The sequence below is a fragment of the Callithrix jacchus genome, chromosome 3 (assembly GCF_049354715.1).
Source record: "Callithrix jacchus isolate 240 chromosome 3, calJac240_pri, whole genome shotgun sequence".
NCBI lineage: Eukaryota > Metazoa > Chordata > Mammalia > Primates > Cebidae > Callithrix > Callithrix jacchus.
Window position 1 is genome coordinate 111,375,640 of NC_133504.1, and position 19,140 is coordinate 111,394,779.

Here is a 19,140-nt window from a genome sequence, read left to right on the forward strand (position 1 = left end):
AGAAGACCCCATCGCCTCAGCCCAAAAACTCCTGAAACTGATAAGCAACTTCAGCAAGTCTCAGGATATAAAATCAATGTGCAAAAATCACAAGCATTCGTCTACACCAATAACAGACTTAAAGAAAGCCAAATCAAGAGCGAACTGCCATTCGCAATTGCTACAAAAAGAATAAAATACCTTGGAATACAACTCACAAGGAACGTAAGGGACCTCTTCAAGGAGAACTACAAACCACTGCTCAAGGAAATCAGAGAGGACACAAACAGATGGAGAAACATTCCATGTTCATGGTCAGGAAGAATTAATATCGTGAAAATGGCTATACTGCCCAAAGTAATTTACAGAATCAACGCTATCCCCATCAAGCTACCATCGACTTTCTTCACAGAACTGGAAAAAACCACCATGAACTTCATATGGAACCAAAAGAGAGCCCGCATAGCCAAGTCAATTCTAAGCAAAAAGAACACAGCGGGGGGCATCACACTACCGGATTTCAAACTATACTACAAGGCTACAGTAATCAAAACAGCATGGTACTGGTACCAAAACAGAGCTATAGACCAATGGAACAAAACAGAGGCACCGGAGGCAATACAACATACATACAACTATACAATCTTTGATAAACCTGACAAAAACAAGCAATGGGGAAAGGATTCCATGTTTAACAAATGGTGTTGGGAAAACTGGCTAGCCATGTGCAGAAAGCAGAAACTGGACCCCTTCCTGACACCTTACACTAAAATTAACTCCAGATGGATTAAAGACTTAAACATAAGACCTGGCACCATAAAAACCCTAGAAGGGAATCTAGGCAAAACTATCCAGGACATAGGAGTAGGCAAGGACTTCATGAACAAAACACCAAGAGCATTGGCAACAAAAGCCAAAATAGACAAATGGGACCTAATGAAACTCCACAGCTTCTGCACGGCAAAAGAAACAGTCACTAGAGTGGATCGGCAACCAACAGAATGGGAAAAAATTTTCGCAGTCTACCCATCTGACAAAGGGCTGATATCCAGAATTTACAAACAACTCAAGCAGATTTACAGGAAAAAAACAAACAAGCCCATTCAAAAGTGGGCAAAGGATATGAACAGATACTTTACGAAAGAAGACATATATGAGGCCAACAATCATATGAAAAAATGCTCATCGTCACTGGTCATCAGAGAGATGCAAATCAAAACCACATTGAGATACCATCTCACACCAGTTAGAATGGCGATCATTAAAAAATCTGGAGATAACAGATGCTGGAGAGGATGTGGAGAAAAAGGAACACTTTTACACTGTTGGTGGGAGTGTAAATTAGTGCAACCATTGTGGAAGACAGTGTGGCGATTCCTCAAGGCCTTAGAAATAGAAATTCCATTTGACCCAGCAATCCCATTACTGGGTATATATCCAAAAGACTATAAATCGTTCTACTATAAGGACACATGTACACGAATGTTCATTGCAGCACTGTTTACAATAGCAAAGACCTGGAATCAACCCAAATGCCCATTGATAATAGACTGGATTGGAAAAATGTGGCACATAGACACCATGGAGTATTATGCAGCAATCAGAAATGATGAGTTCGTGTCGTTTGTAGGGACATGGATGAATCTGGAGAACATCATCCTCAGCAAACTGACACAAGAACAGAAAATGGAACACCGCATATTCTCACTCATAGGTGGGTGATGAAAAATGAGAACACATGGACACAGGGAGGGGAGTACTAAACACTGGGGTCTATTGGGGGGAAAAGGGGAGGGCCAGTGGGAGGGGGAGGTGGGGAGGGATAGCCTTGGGAGAAAGGCCAAATGTGGGTGAAGGGGAGAAGAAAAGCAAAGCACACTGCCATGTGTGTACCTACGCAACTGTCTTGCATGCTCTGCTCATGTACCCCAAAACCTATAATCCAATAAAAAATTAAAAAAAAAAATAATTAGTCATTGCTATTGCAGTCTATCTAAACAATTCCATTGTTGTCAGTGGAGAACAGTTTGTTTTTTTCAATTTATATGGCAATTTTTTAAATTTCATTTCATTTTCAGGGTACTATTGAGTAGAAACAATGATAGTAGACAACTTTATATTTTATGAAATCTGAGAGAGAATGCCTCTTTTTCTTGTTTTCATCATTAAATATGGTATTTGCTGTTATTGATGTATAACTCTTACCCAATTATGAAAAAATGTTTTTTTTTCTAGTTGGTGAAATATATTTGTGTGTTTTAACCATGAATAGATTTGAAATGGTATTGAATTATTTTCTCTATCTATTGAATATGACAAGGATTTTTCTAATTTAATGAATTAAATATGTTGAATTATATTATTAGATATTCTCAAATTTCCACATTCTTGTATGCTTGGGATACACTCTATTTGATTTTGTGTGTTATTTTTTTCTAACATATACTTTTGGTTTATAATTTAAAAAATTTTTCACCTGTATGTTCATAAGATTGGTTTACAGTTTTGTCTTATATTAACTTTGTATAATTGTGTATGAACCTCAACAGATTAATAGGAGAATTTCTCACTTTTTTGTTATTATACAACAGTTTGTATAAAAAGGAAGAGATATTTATACTTTTCTATACAGTTCTTAAGATTTTTTTACACATGATTTATCAATTATCGAGGAAGCTCTGTTAAAATCTCTCACTGTGATGGTGAATTTTTCAATTTTCTTTGTAGTCTTCTAATTGTGTTAATATTTGCTTTACACATTTTGAGATAATGCTAAGTGCATATAAGTCCAATACTGTTACATTTTCTTGGGGCATTTCGCTTTTGCCATTAAGTAATGACTATTATAATTCCTAATAATACTTTTTGCCTTAAAGGCTATTTTGTTAATATTAGTGTAGGATACTAGCTCTCTTTGGTTTAAATATTTTTTTATGTGGTGGGGTTATCTATCCCTTACCACTTAAAAATCTCTTTCAACTGCTCTGTGTTATGGATTCGTTGTGATAGCTTATAGCTGAATACTTTTTTAAAAAATTCTACTTAATGTAATATTCACTGACTTCTGATTTTTATTGCTTTTCTCTGCCTTTTTGGTTTTTCTGTTATTGTAGAATAGTCTGTGTTGATTTCTTGTTGCATTCCATCTCAGCAGTTCTGACCTTCCAAAATAATGGAAAGAACTTTTTTTTTAATTTTAAGAAAAATATCTGAGAGTTCTACAATCTCAGTTCAGCTCACACAGATTATGACTTGTGTAACCCACTGCCTTTTCCCAGTCTACAAGTTAAGCCATGCATCGTGTCTACTGCTTAGTAAAAAGACAAAAAAATTGGGAAATTACTGCAATATAATTTCTTAGCAAGAATACTGAAGTCTTCACCACTCTGAGGTTCTTCTTTTGTTTCCGTTCAGATTCCACACATTATTTCTCATATTTGTATGCTGTCTATGTCTATGCTTACCATATTACTGAATCATTATAGTATTGGGAATAATTCATTGTCCTAGCTATCTTGTTTGGTGTCCCTTTCTTTTTTGGTGTTAACTCTAATGTTAACTAATTTTTTCCAACTGGTTGCAAGTCATACTATTTTTTGGTCATCAAGATTAAATAATTTTACTTCTATCTTTTTATATGAACAAAATTTAAAAAAATCTAAGTTTCAGATGTAAAACTATAGAGCTATTATTTATGAGAAATTAGATATTATTTTAGAAAGTATGTATACTTCTGGTCTTTGTCAGTTAGCATGCTCTAAAGCAGAGGTTGGTAAACTTTTTCTATAAAGGCCAACTAGTAAATATCTTAGGCTTTATAGTTCATATAGTTCCTCCCATGATTACTCAATTCTTCAGTTTTAAAGTGAAAGCAGCCATTGACAGTTTATAAACTAATAGATGGCTGTGTTCAGATACAATTTTATTAAAACAGATGATAAACTGAATTTGGCTGATGGACCATAATTTGCTGCCTCCTGCTCTAAATGACAGCGCATCTACTTAAGAATTTGACAGTATCTTAAAGTGAGCATATGCACAGTTATTATTAGAAAATTTAATTTAGTTCTGTTTTCTACTGCAGCCCCTGAAAAGAGAATTACTTGTTTCAAGACATATTTTAATCTGGTCTTTCGAATATTTTAGGCAGAATCCTTTTGAACATGGAAGAGACAAAATGAGTCTATGACAGCCTGTAAGTATATGTCTGATACAAGAACACAAAGTCATTTTTAATTAACAATGAATTTGTATTCTTATATCATACATATGCTTGCAGGCTGTTATAAATGTCATTTATAATAATGACATTATATACTGATTGAACTTAGAAACTGTTGGAACTTTTTTTTCAATAATTACTAGTTCATGGTTTTTCCTTCTGTATAGAGCATTTCAGTGAAAAACCGTTGAATCCTGGAGCTCCCCAGAACAATTTGATTTTTGCCATTTGTGAAGCTTTTTGAACCTCCTATGGTTTAGTTGACACATCTCATATACACAAGAATTTAAACATTGATCTAAGCTGTGAAAATACATAATAGTTATATTCTCTTAAAGCAGCTGCTGTGTGTCAATTCAACCTAATAAATTCTTAAGTGTATCTCATTCATGCAACTTGGCCTACTGCTTTGTTTGGAGTATCCAGTAATTCCTATAGACATGAAATAAGGAGAAACTAAGTACAGTGTATTGCATAGCAAGAAATGCATATATGGGGCTTTTCCCAGAAGTGACTGAAAGTACTAAACTCCTTAAATTAGCACATTCTTCTCTTTCAAGCTACTCACAGGTCCTATATTGCACCAACATATTGTCACAATTTCATTTTAGTATAATATTGAGATACCACCTTGACCATTTGTGTTGTTTCTATGCAATGGGCCAAATGCTCTCTGCCATGCTTCTAGGAAATACAAACTGCAAACAATTTTTTTTAAAAAATTTGCTGGGATTGTCAGCGTAAACATTCTTTATCTTTTAAGGTGCCTTTGTCGAACAAGAAGATTACACTGTGACTGTAACTTTTTCAGCTATGGTGCTACACTGACGTCTTAGTAATACAAACTAGGAAAGGTCAGGATGCTTGCTTTTCATAGCAAGATTATTCATTCATTAAAAAGTAGAACACATTGTTTTGTTAGGGGGTGCTGGATGTTATTATTTTTCACATGCCCACTTCAGCAGTGCAGAACTTTAACATCCCTGCTGGGTAGCATTTCTGAAGTCATTGTGCTTGGATTCTTTCCTTTGTATTTCCACTACTGCAAACTCTTTGCTTCTATTTGTTAGCATCAGGTGTGTCGAAAATTCACAGGTTTCAATATGAGGAGATAATGAAAAAAATTTAGATTTGTACTTATACAGTTAGGTTCTTATTTCATTCGATAAACATTCTCTCAACATTATCTACAAATCAACAATAGCTGTAGACCCTGGGGTTGTGAAGATTAATAAAACACAGTTGTTTTTCTTGAAAAGGTCTTAAATGGAATGGAAAAAACATTTAAATGAACAGCTAAATATCATACGATATTTATAATAGAAGTAATGAATGAAGTGCTGTGAGAAGACTGAGAAAAGATCAAAAAGTGACTGGAAGACTTCCCTGTTTAATGCATGCTACAAGACAGTGGAACAACATTGGAACAAAATATTTTGAATGCTGAGAATGAACATTTTGAAAATAGAAATAAAATAAAAATGCCATTTTAAATAACATCAAACCTATGAATTCTTACAAACAAACTTTAAAGAGGTGTATAAGGACTACACACCTTTATACTATGTGAGTAAATATAAAATACCTTTTTGGTAATTTCTTAATTTCTTCCAAACATAATTGTGTCTTGAAAGCACAAATAATAGCAATGTTTTATGAGGTCTATAATGTATGTATAAGTAAAATATATAGCATCAATAGCTCAAAGGATTGGAGAGGAAAATGGAAGTTTACTATTAAAAGTTTCTTAAACTATATGTGAAGCAGAATATTATTTGAAGCTAGATTATTATAAATTAAAAATGCAGGGTGTTAACTCTAGAACAACCACTAAAAAAAAAAAAGAAGAAGAAAAAGACAATTTAAAGCTTCAAAAAGAAAATATAGGAGTATATCTCCATGAACCTGGGGGTATGCACAGATCCCTTGACAAAACTAAAAACAAGCTAATCATAAAAGGAAAATAAATTTAAAAATAAATTTATAAAATTAAAAATACTACTAATTAAAAAATAACAGCTGAATATGAGAGCTGAAGACTGAAAGAAAATATTAATAGTGCATGTTTCTAACAGGAATAGATAAAGAATTTCTATAATTTGTAATAAAAAGATAAAGTCTTCTCCCCACCCACAGTTCTCTTCCACTGAGCAAAAGACTTGGAAAAGCACTTTACCAAGGAAGATAAATAAACGGCCAATAAACACATAAAAATTTCTCAAAATTATTAGTCATCATTATATTTTTAAACACTCACTAAAATGATTAAAATTTAGAAAACTGATAATACCAAGTGTTGGGAGGGATATGAAGCAACTGAATTTTCATACATTGCTGCAGGAGATTGAAAATAGTTCTGGCAACTTTTCAAAAGTTAAACATATTCCTTCAACCTAGGTGTCTAGCAATAGATGAATGCATAAAGAAACTGTGGTACATATATATACAAAATGGAGTATTTTTCAACCACAAAAGACAATGAGATCCTGTCATTTACAACAACATGGACAGAACTGGAGGACATTATGTGAAGGGAAATAAGTCAAGAATGAAAAGACAAATACTGCATGTTCTCACTCATATGTGGGAGCTAAAGAAATTGATCTCATGAAGATAGAGAGTAGAATGATGATTACCAAAGGCTGGGAAGAGTCGTGGAGAGGAAGGAGTAAAGAGGGGTTGGTTAATGGGTACAGAAATCCAATTAGATAGAGGAATAAGATCTAGTGTTCAGTAGGATGATTATAGATAACAATAATTTATTGTATGTTTTAAAATAACTCAAAGAGTGGAACTAGAATGTTTCTAACACAAAGAAATGATAAATGCTTGAAGTGGTAGATATCTCAATTATCCTGATTTAGTCATTAAACATTATATATTTATATTAAAATTTCACATGTACCTCATAAATATGTTCAGCTGACTTGTATCTATAAAAATTAGAAATGAAAAAAATTAAGCATAATCTTATCCCATGATCCAATAATTTCTTCTCTAGGTATTTCTCCAAGATAAATGAAAACATACCTATGCAAAAAGACACATTCATATATAGCAGCATTATTATAATATCCAAAAAATAAAACATCTCAACTGTCCAAATGCAGAATCAATAAACAAACTGTGGTACATTTTTGTCACCAATAAAAAGGGACAATTACTGATAAATACACTAACGTGAATAAATACTAAAGACATTTTGCTGAGCAAAAGGAGCTCAACGAAACAGAGTACATACTGTGTAATTTCATTTACATTAGTTCTAGGAGAAAAGAACTAATTTATAATGAAAGAAGATAGGACAATGTTCGGAGGGTGAGGAGTATTGCCCAGAAAATGGACATGGGGTTTTCAGCCTATTCTCTATTCATTGAAATGTGTGTTTCAAGGATATATGCATTTTTCAAAATTCATCACTTGTACATTTAAAAATGGTTCATTCTGCTGTGTAAATTAAACTTCAATCAAAACTTTTTTAAAAAAATAAAACATTAACAAAGTAGTGGTTACTGCCTGGCAAAAAATATACATAAAATCCCTGGACATGCAATAAGGTAACCTTACAGACTAAAATTTAAAGAGTAGGTTGTTTCTTTTGTTTTGTTTTTTACTTACAGATTATATTTTAATATTTTTTTCCATAGAGAATTTTCTCATATAACAAAAAACCTAAAAGGGGAAAAGTTCTAGAATTTATTAATTCAATAGTTTAATGGTTCCTTTTATCTTTCTACTTTATAAACCTCAGCATTTCTCAAAGCATTTCCTATTAATGGCTATTATGAGTGTCTGTTACATCAAATCAAATGTGCATATACAACAAGGCCCAGCAGAAGACTGAAAGACCACTACTTCCTTGTGTCACTAGATCATTTTTCTATAAAATATTTTAGAAACATTCAATACTATATATTTCATCTGTTTAAATAATGTAACAAACAGTGTGACCCCACTGTCCAGCTTCAAGAAGTAGACAAAGCTTGTGTCTTTGAAGCTCCCTGTATGCCCCTTCCCAGTGGTGTTCCACATCTCCTCAGAATCATTATCTAATCCTTCAATTTTGCATTTTTATTCTTTTGCTTTTAAAAAAGTTTTATCACACTAAAGCAATATTCTTAAATAAGATATTATTTAGTTGTGCATATTTTTGAAATTTCATAAACAGATTAAGCATAACTTTTTTGTTTACTTAAAATATGAGATTTTTGTCATAGTTGACAATTGTTACACTGTTCAACTATTTCATTGCCACATGGTATTCTATTAAAGGAAAATACCACAATTTATTTATCCATTGTTCTTTCTACCAATATTTGATTTTTCCAGAGTTTATTTTTATTATTTATTATGCTATTACAAAAATATTCTAATGAACTTTCTTGTACATGTATACTGGTAGAAAAATATAAAAGTTACTTTAGGAATATGTGTAGATGTGGAGTTATTGCATTGTAGGCTGTGCACCAATTTACTAAATAATGGTATTTTTTCTCTAAATTGAGTTATTCCAGTTGCCACACCTATTAGCAATGTACAAATATTCTCATCAACTTCCTTTCAAATACTGAATATTTATTATGCTTTTCAGTTTTGGACAACTTGAAGGATATACAGTAGTATCTCAATGTGATTTTAAGGTACACATATGTTTATGAGCCCTTGTCTATTTTTTTTTATGAAATTCTTCCATTTATGGGGTTTACTTATCTATTAGTCCTTTGTCTCTTCTTACTGGTTTTTAAGGAGTTTTTATAGATTCTGTATACATTTTTCACTGTTTATATGTATTTTTATTTCAAATTTGGGGACTACTTTTTAAACTATCACATATTTTCATAAACAGATATTATTAATTTTAATATAGTTTATTTTCTTAATATATTTTTTCAGAGCTTAGCACATATATTATTTATGATTTATTTCATGGATACATTCAACCATTTTAAAAAATATTATTTAAAGTTTGGCCTTTCCTGAAGTTTCTGATTTGTCTGGAATTATTTTTTGTGTACAACATGATGTAGGGATTGTCAAGAATGCTGGAGAGTCCAAGATGTTACCCTACTTGCAAGTTCACAAGTTAGCCTTTGACAGTTATGGATATTAGCAGAAGATACGTGACTCCTGGGTCAGATACTAGGGACTTTATTACTCAAAGCAATAGCAGTAGCTAGAATCTCAGAACTCATGTCATTTCCTTAGACCCCAATTTCCTTAAGGTGATGCAGCAATTCAGGTTACTCCCAGCATCACAGTGGGTTGCATTATTGAAGAGAAACCTCAAGCTAAGCGAACCTGAATCTTTTGTAATGGGCAGTAAACATGCTTGACCTTTGCCCCAGAGAGCCCCAGAGTCATCAGATCTACTCTTTGCGCCAGAAGGAGATACTATCTCTATCTTTCAAGGTTGTCTGCTATAGAAACATACTTAGGAAGATAGTGTAGAACAAAGGCCGCTAGTGTTTCTGTTTGAAAAACTTGGAAATATGAGAGGCCCATAGAAAACTGCCTTACAATAGGAATCTACTTCCTCCCCAACCACATATAGTGACCAATTGGGGCAGATCAGCATGATTTAATGCATAGTTTCTTATTTCCTAAGATATCTGCAATGCATACTTTGACATAATTGGGTTCTATATATGTCTGTGTCTGTTCTGGGCTCTGTAGTCTATTAATTCATAGTCTATTATAGCATCAATTCCACATATATTTGCTTATCACACCTTTATAATAGTTCTTGATCTCTGGCGAAACAATTCCCTCCCTCGTCCTAGGCAAACACCCACTTGTTCTTCTTCAGGAGTGTTTTATATATTCTTATCTGTTCGGTCTTCCTTAAATTTAAAATAGCTGTACAAGTTCCAGTGCAAAACATTTCTCCTTGTAATTCAGACCCTACCACTTGGCTTATTTTGCATCCTCCAGAAGTTTATTGAAAATGTCTTATAGTAAGCTTTATGCAGTGTCTTCAGTGTGACTTCCCACCATAGATAGGTCTAAATCTTGCTTCCTATACTCTGCATGCTACCATTTAAGAACTAAAGTTCTGAGGGGCTGGCAAGATGGCAGGCAAATAGACTCTTTTTTCAGATGACATGATTGTATATTTAGAAAATGCCATCATCTCAGCCCAAAATCTCCTTATGCTAATAAGCAACTTCAGCAAAGTCTCAGGATACAAAATCAATGTGTAAAAATCACAAGCATTCCTATACACCAATAATAGACAAACAGAGAACCAAATTATGAGTGAACTCCCATTGACAATTGCTACAAAGAGAATAAAATACCTAGAAATACAATGTAAAGAACTATCAACCACTGCTTAAGGAAATAAGGAAAACACAAACAAATGGAAAAACATGCAATGATCGTGGATAGTCAGAATCAATATCAGAAAAATGACCATACTCCCCAAATTAATTTATAGATTCAGTGCTATTCTCATCAAGCTAATTTCTTCACAGAAGTAGAAAAAAAATACTTTAAATTTCATATGGTACCTAAAAAGTGCCCATATAGACAAAACAATCCCAAGCAAAAAAACAAAAACAAAAGCTGGAGGCATCACACTACCTGATGACTTCAAACTATATTACAATACTACAGTAACCAAAACAGTATGGTCTGGTACTAAAACAGATATATAGACCAATGGAACAGAACAGAGGCCTCAGAAATAATGCCACACATCTACAACCATCTGATCTTTGACAAACCTAACAAAAACAAGCAATTAGGGAAGGATTCCCTACTTAATAAATGGTGTTGGGAAAACTGGCTAGCCATATACAGAAAACTGAAACTGGACTCCTTCCTTTCATCTTACACAAAAATTAACTTAAGATGGATTAAAGAAAAACGTAAGACCTAAAACCATAAAAATCCTAGAAAAATACCTAGGCAATACCATTAAGGACATAGGCATGGACAAAGACTTCATGACTATGATCAGAGTGAACAAGCAAGCTGCAGAATGGGAGACAATTTTTGCAATGTATCCATCTGACACAGGGCTAATATCCGGAATCTACAAAGAACTTAAACAAATTTACAAGAAAAAATAACCCCATCAAAAAGTGGGCAAAGGATAGGAACAGATGTTTCTGAAAAGAAAACATTTATGCAGCCAACAAACATAAAAAAAATTTCATCTTCACTGGTCATTAGAGAAATGCAAGTCAAAACCACAGTGAGATATCATCTCATATCAGTTAGAATGGCAATCATTACAAAGTCAGAAAACAATAGATGCTGGAGAGGATGTGGAGAAATAGGAACACTTTTACACTGTTGGTGGGAGTGTAAATTAGTTCAACCATTGTGGAAGACACTGTGGCACTTTCTCAAGGATCTAGACCCAAAAATACCAGAAAAACTATTATTCTCAGTAAACTAACACAGGAACAGAAAACCAAATACCACATGTTGTCACTCGTAAGTGAGAGTTGAACAATGAGAACACATGGACACAGGGAGGGGAACATCACACATTGGGCCTGTAGAGGGCTGGGGGACTAGGGGAGGAATAGCATGAAGAGAAATACCCAGTGTAGATGATGGGTTGATGGGTGCAGCAAAGCACTATGGCATGTGTATACCTATGTAACAAACCTGCACATTCTTCACATGTATCCCAGAACTTAAAGTATAATAATAAAAATGAACAAATAAAGTTCTAGTCATAAGACATCAGCAGTTGGTCTGGAACAAACAGCAGCTTCAGCTCATTTACTTCTCTGCATGTATCCTTTCACATTGTTTTCAGCTTCTCAGAACTTTTCATGCTTTTGTTTTCAACAGCTCAGCTATGCATTCTAAAAGATGTTTTGTGGATTTTATGTAACATTTTTAGAAATTTTGTACTGATAGCAATTTTCAGGATATTTATCAATCCCATTGCCAGAAACCAAAGTCTCATATTGATAGTGTTTTTAAATGGCTTAATCTTACAGAATTGTGCATTTTGCACATAATAAACAATCAACAAAGTGTGTTTAATTGAACTGAAAAAAAATTATTTGTGTTTCTCTGATGTTGCTGTATCATTCACATTACCAGTATCTAATTTGGTAATACTATCATTAGATTATTTTTTTCCTATTTTTAAAATTTTACAAACTTAAAGAATATTCTGAACATACAGAAAATCATATAATTGAATCTTTGTAATTCCCAATATTAAATTTATGCTAATGTGATGCCTTATATTTTTTACTCCACAGTTATATGTACTTAAAAATAGTGTATAATCATTTTTGTATATTTTGTAATTTAAAAAATGTACATGAATAAAGTATATTCTTTATATCTGTTACAAACTGCTATTCTCAGTCAACATCATGTTTGAAAAATTTATCTATACTGATACACTAAACCCTAATATAATTACTCCATGCTCTATATAGAATTCTATTATAAATCATATTTTATTTAATAGTGTTTTTATTCTACTATATATATATATATGTATCCTACTGAGCATATGTTTGAAGTTTTTTTGGTAAATTAAATTTTTAGAACTGAAAACACTTTATAAAAGGATGTATTTCACTTTAAATTATTGGGTATGTCCACTTTATTATATCTAATCTTTATGAGTGTGATGGAATTGATTATTATAAAAGATATGACATTTTAACCTCATTTTATTATTAAATACAATTTGTGAAATGTATAGTATAAGTCAAGATAAGGATTTTGCTGGAGATATGTTGTGCATGATACCTTGCATATAACTCAAATTGCACCAAAATCTATATAATGAAAAATTAGTGATTTGGAAACTTACACTCCATTTTTTTTCCTCTAGGTATTTATGAGCCTCAATTTCTTATACTACTGCAGTGAACCAACATTGGATGTGAAAATTGCCTTTTGTCAGGTGTGTGTTCCTTACAGGTAAAACAAGGTACAGTATATTCCCTTGTATTTCCACTTTGCCATTCCATTTGCATATACTCCACACCAAAATCAGCACTTATATTAAAAATAGTTTCAGATCAGTGTCTGGCAAGATGCTGAATAGAAACAGCTCCAGTCTGCAGTTCCCAGTGAGATCAATGCAGAAAGCAGGTGATTTCTGCATTTCCAATTGAGGTACCCTGCTCATCTCATTGGGACTGGTTAGAGAGTGGGTGCAGCCTATGGAGGGTGAGCCAAAGCAGTGTGGGGCATTGCTTCTCCAAGGAAGTGCAAGGGATCAAAGAACTCCCTCCTCTAGCCAAGGGAAACCATGAGGGCCTGTGCCTTGCACTTGGCCCAGTTACTACACCTTTCCCATGGTCTTCACAACCCACAGACCAGGAGGTTCCCTCAGATGCCCACACAACCAGGGCCCTGGGTTTCTTTTCATATGTGTGTGTGTGTGTATTTTATTGGGGTACATGTGAAGAACATGCAAGATTGTTGCATAGGCACATACATGGCAATGTGGTTTGCTGCCTTCCTCCCCATTAACTATATCTGGCATTTCTCCCCATGTTATCCCTCCCTAACTCCCCATCCCCTGCTATCCCTCCCCTAGTTCCTCCTGACAGACCCCAGTGTGTGATGCTCCCCTCCCTGTGTCCATGTGTTCTCATTGTTCAACACCCACCTATGAGTGAGAACATGCAGTGATTGATTTTCTGTTCTTGTGTCAGTTTGCTGAGAATGATGGTTTCCAGATTCATCCATGTCCCTACAAAGGACACAAACTCATTATTTTTGATGGCTGCATAATATTCCATGGTGTATATGTGCCACATTTTCCCTGTCCAGTCTATCATTGATGGGCATTTGGGTTGGTTCCAGGTCTTTGCTATTGTAAACAGTGCTGCAATGAACATTCGTGTGCATGCGTCCTTATAATAGAATGATTTATAATCCTTTGGATGTATACACAGTAATGGAATCCTTTGGATGTATACCCAGTAATGGGATTGCTGGGTTAAATGGAATTTCTATTTCTAGGTCCTTGAGGAATTGCCACACTGTCTTCCACAATGGTTGAACTAATTTACACTCCTACCAATGGTGTAAAAATGTTCCTATTTGTCCATATCTTCTCCAGCATCTGTTGTCTCTAGATTTTTTAATGATCGCCATTCTAACTGGCATGAGATGGTATCTTAATGTAGTTTTGATTTGCATTTCTCTAATGACCAGTGATAATGAGCATTTTTTCATATGTTTGTTGGCCTCATATATGTCTTCTTTTGTAAAGTATTTGTTCATATCCTTTACCCACTTTTGAATGGGCTTGTTTGTTTTTTTCTTGTAAATCTAGTTTAGTTTTTTGTAGATTCTGGATATTAGCCTTTTGTCAGTTGGCTGTGGGTTTGTCAGGGTCCTGGGTTTCAAGCACAAAATGGGGCGGCTGTTTGGGCAGATACCAAGATAGCTACAGGATTTTTTTCCCATACCCCAGTAATGACTGAAATGCCAGCAAGACAGAACCATTTACTCCCCTTGAAAGGGGGCTGAATCCAGGGAGCCAAGTGGTCTAGCTCAGTGGATCTCACCCATTGACCCCAGCAAGCTAAGATCCACTGGCATGACCTTCTCACCACCAGCACAACAGTCTGAAGATGGCCTGGGACACTCAAGCTTGGTTGGTGTAGGGGCATCCACCATTACTGAGGTTTGAGTAGGCAGTTTTCCCATTACTGTGTAAACAAAGCCACTAGGAAGTTAGAACTGGGCAGAGCCCACCACTGCTCAGCAAAGTCCCTGTAGCCAGACTGCCACTCTAGATTCATTCTCTCTGGGCAAGGCATCTCTGAAAGAAAGGCAGCAACCCCAGTCCAGGGCTTATAGATAACCCTCTCATCTCCCTGGGACAGATCACCTGGGACAAGGGGCTGGGAGCACAGCTTCAGCAGACAGAAATATTCCTGTCTGCCAGCTCTGAAGAGAGTAGCAGAAGAATGAATGAAAAGGAATGAACAAAGCCTCTAAGAAATATGGGACTAGGTGCAAAAACCAAACCTACATTTGATTGGTGTACCTGAAAGTGAAGGGGAGAATGGAATGAAGTTAGAAAACACTCTTCAGGATATAATTCAAGAGAACGCCCCCAACCTAGCAAGACAGGCCAACATTCAAATTCAGGAAATACAGAGAACACCACAAAGATACTCCTCAAGAATCGCAACCCCAAGAAAGATATTCATCAGATTCACCAAGGTTGAAATGAAGGAAAACATGTTAAGGGCAGCCAGAAAGTTTGGCTTACACACAAAGAGAAGCCCATGAGACTAACAGCAAATCTCTTTGTAGAAACCCTACAAGCCATAAGATAGTGGGGGGCCAATATTCAACAATCTTAAAGAAAATAATTTTCAACCCAGAATTTCATATCTCACCAAACTAAGCTTCATAAATGAAGGCAAAATAAAATATTTACAGACAAGCAAATGCTGAGAGAGTTTGTCACCACCAGACCTGCTTTTCAAGAGCTCCTGAAGGTAGCATTCAATATGGAAAGGATAAACTGGTACCAGCTGCTGCAAAAAACATAACAGATTGTAAATATCATCCACACTATTAAGAAAATGCATCAACTAACAAGCAAAATAACCAGCTAGCATCACAGTGACAGGATCAAATTCATACATAACAATATTAACCATAAACGTAAGTGAGCTAAATGCCCTAATTAAAAGAAACAGACTAGCAAATTGGATAGAGTCAAGACCTATCAATGTGCTGTATTCAGAAGACCCATCTCATGTGAGCAATGGTTTGTAGTTCTCCTACAGTGACATGGGTCTCCTGAATATAGCACATCTATTTATCTATCTATCTATCTACCTATCATCTATCTATCTATCTACCTATCTATCTATCTGGGCGTATATATATATTTTCAGGAGAATATAGCACACACATGGGCTCAAAATAAAAAGATGGAGGAATATTTACCAAGCAAATGGAAAGCAAAAAAGAAAGAAAGAAAGAAAAAAAGAAAGAAAGGAAAGAAAGCAGGGATTGCAATCCTAGTTTTTGATAAAACAGACTTCAACAAAGATCAAAAGAGAGAAAGAAGGACATTACATAATGGTAAAGAGATCAACACAACAAGAAGAGCTAACTATCCTAATTATATGTACACCCAATACAGGAGCAGACAGACTCATAAAGCCAATTCTTAGAGACCTATAAAGAGACTCCCACACAATAGTAGTAGGAAATTTTAACACTCCACTCTCCATATTAGACAGATCAATGAGACAGAAAATTCACAAGAATATTCAGGACTTGAACTCAGCTCTTGCCCAAGCGGACCTAATAGAACCCTCCACCCCAAATCCGTAGAATTTACATTCTTCTCAGCACCACATCTCATTCTAAAATTGACCCACATAATTGAAAGTAAAACACTCCTCAGCAAATGCAAAAGAACAGAAATCATAACCAACAGTCTGTCAGACCACAATGCAATCAAATTAGAAATCAGGATTAAGAAACTCACTCAAAACTGCACAACTACATGGAAACTAAACAACCTGCTCCTGAATGACTACTGGGTAAACAATGAAATGAAGGCAGAAATGAAGAAGTTCTTCAAAACCAATGAGAATGAAGACACAACATACCAGCACACCTTTGGAATTTTGTCTCTTGCTCACTGCTGTATAGCAACACTCACAATAGTATCTGACATAGGGTCGGTGGATTAGGCAGTTCTTGTGATGCTATAAAGAAATATTTGAGGCTGGGTAATTTATAAAGAAAAGAGGTTTAACTGGCTCATGGTTCTGCAGATAGTACAAGAAATGTGGTGCATCTGCTTCTGGTGAGGGCCTCAGGAAGCTTACAATTATGGTAGAAAGCCAGGGAAGAGCAGGCATCTCACATGGCTAGAGTGGAAGGAAGAGAGAAAGGGGGGAAGGCACCACACACTTCCAAGCAACCAGATCTCATGAGAACTCACTCACTGTTATGAGGACAGCACCAAGCCCTTAAAGATCCACCTCCACGACCCAAACATCTTCCATCAGGCCCCACCTCCAGCACTGGGGATTACATTTTAACATGAGATTTGAAAGAGACAAACATCCAAGCCATACCAGTAGGCTCTTGTCAAACATTTGCATAATGAATAAATGCATTACAGATGTCTTGTTTATGTGTTCAGTTGCAATGGTGATCATGCTATTGTAGAAAATGAGCAGGACTTAATTTCTAAGTTAAAAATCTGATCACTACCACTTGCAAGCTGTATGACTGTGAGCTATTTCCTTAGCCTTCATTATTCTAGCCATTTACTTGCCATGAACACTTAAAATAATACCAACCAAAATAAAAAAAACGAAGTTAATGTTTTACGCATTTCAAGATTAAATCCGAACATCAAAAAAATTAGCCATTTACATAACCTTAATATTTCAGCCATTTTTTAAAACATAGAAAGTCTTTGTGTAGGTTGTAGTTATTTTTTAGTTCAACTTTCTACATTTGGGTGCAGATACGGAATGTTTATTTCTGCGAGTTCTTTTAAAGCAAAGGAATAAAAAGAGGTGAAGCATGAACTTTCTTAATGAATCTGGATTTTCCTGCTTACTATGAGCTTTGGCTACATAGAAAATATGCATGCATATGACATTTTTTAAAAAATCTAGAAATATCATAGTAAGCAGAATGTTTCCAGTTGTGACTGGGCATTTTATTTACTTCCCATCTAGAATTTTCATTGATAATAACATTTATTTTTATTTTTTCTATGGCTCTGTGCTTCATTCACTTCTCTAGCAATTTAAAGAAAATAGTGTATTTATTTTTAGAGGCAGAAAGATCTATTGGGGTTTTCTTTCAAACTATGCTCCTTGGAAGTGTCTCATTTCCTGAGGCATCTCACAGATCCTTTATGTGCTATGGTGGTTAAGCTGATCACCAGCTTGGCTAAGGTTACTCTCAACGTTTTGCCCAACAGGCAATACTTTAACATGTTAAATAACTTGTCAATAATTAATTAATGATTAATTGTATCCAGAATTCCACTCTTTTGCACGTTAGTCTATCAGTTTTTCAATTATGTCATACTTCTAAGTTTTTCATTATTATCTGTAAGAAACTAGAGAAATATAGAAAATAAAATTGTTGGATAGTATTTGTTACCAGAAAATACGTACATTATCTATAAAAGTTTTAACCTTAATTCGTAACTGAATTATTTGAAGAATATGGGATTCACTGACTTTTTAAGTTACTCTATTTTTTTTTTACCCAACCAAGAAGCTTTTGAAGGCAAGAGGTTTTTTGTTATAGTTTGGGAGAAATTTTTTTGTAATGTTGGACAACAAAAGAATATTCTTTAGTTTGCACTGATATTAATTCAATAATTAGAAAATATAAACCTACAGGGAATTTGAAGTATAAAAATTCTTGGTTTTCTGGAGAAATAGGTAAATACTCAGCCCTATTTTCTCAATTGAACAGAGGTATAGAACTGTTACATTTCACTCTATGAACTAAAAATCTCATGAAAGTGTACTTTTTGGAACTCTGTTGTACAGGAATATAGTCACAGAGAAATAATATGTGTTGGATCCCCCAACCCTCACGCACTCACTGTGTCTACAGCACTTACCGCATTCTTTGTGAATTTCCATTTAGTTTACAGATTTGTGTTTTTCCCACTCAATGGTACTATCTTAGGGTCAGAACCAGGACATCTTCCTCCGTAACTCCCAGCCCCATAAGTTTATCTTACTCCAGTAAATATTCAATAAATAATTTTTGAATGAAAGAGGGGAAATGAAAAACCCAGCAGAAAAAAGTTTCCTAAGTAGAAATGTGTTTGCTTGCTTTTCAAAATCAAATCAATTACTCAACACCCTCACATCTTACAAGTATATATTAATAGATTTAATTATGTTTTGGTTATTTTTCTAATCATAAAGCAGTGTTAACCTAATATTTACCTAACATTTATCAACTTATTGTCT

The 19,140-nt window shown here is 34.6% G+C and overlaps 1 protein-coding gene across 31 annotated transcripts in view; it reads left to right on the forward strand.

The window, feature by feature from the left end:
• MAPK10 (mitogen-activated protein kinase 10) overlaps positions 1-19,140 on the forward strand; it is a 580,859-nt gene that overhangs the window by 388,135 nt on the left and 173,584 nt on the right. For 18 of the 31 annotated variants that reach the window (XM_054253624.2, XM_054253622.2, XM_035294570.3 and 15 more), the window contains exon 3: positions 13,020-13,091. In XM_054253624.2, coding sequence (XP_054109599.1) covers positions 13,026-13,091 — 66 coding nt within the window. In that variant the 5' untranslated portion in view covers positions 13,020-13,025. Of the gene's footprint in view, positions 1-13,018; positions 13,119-19,140 lie in introns of those variants that run through there. The other 13 variants (XM_078366894.1, XM_078366904.1, XM_078366895.1 and 10 more) reach the window with 2 other exon arrangements.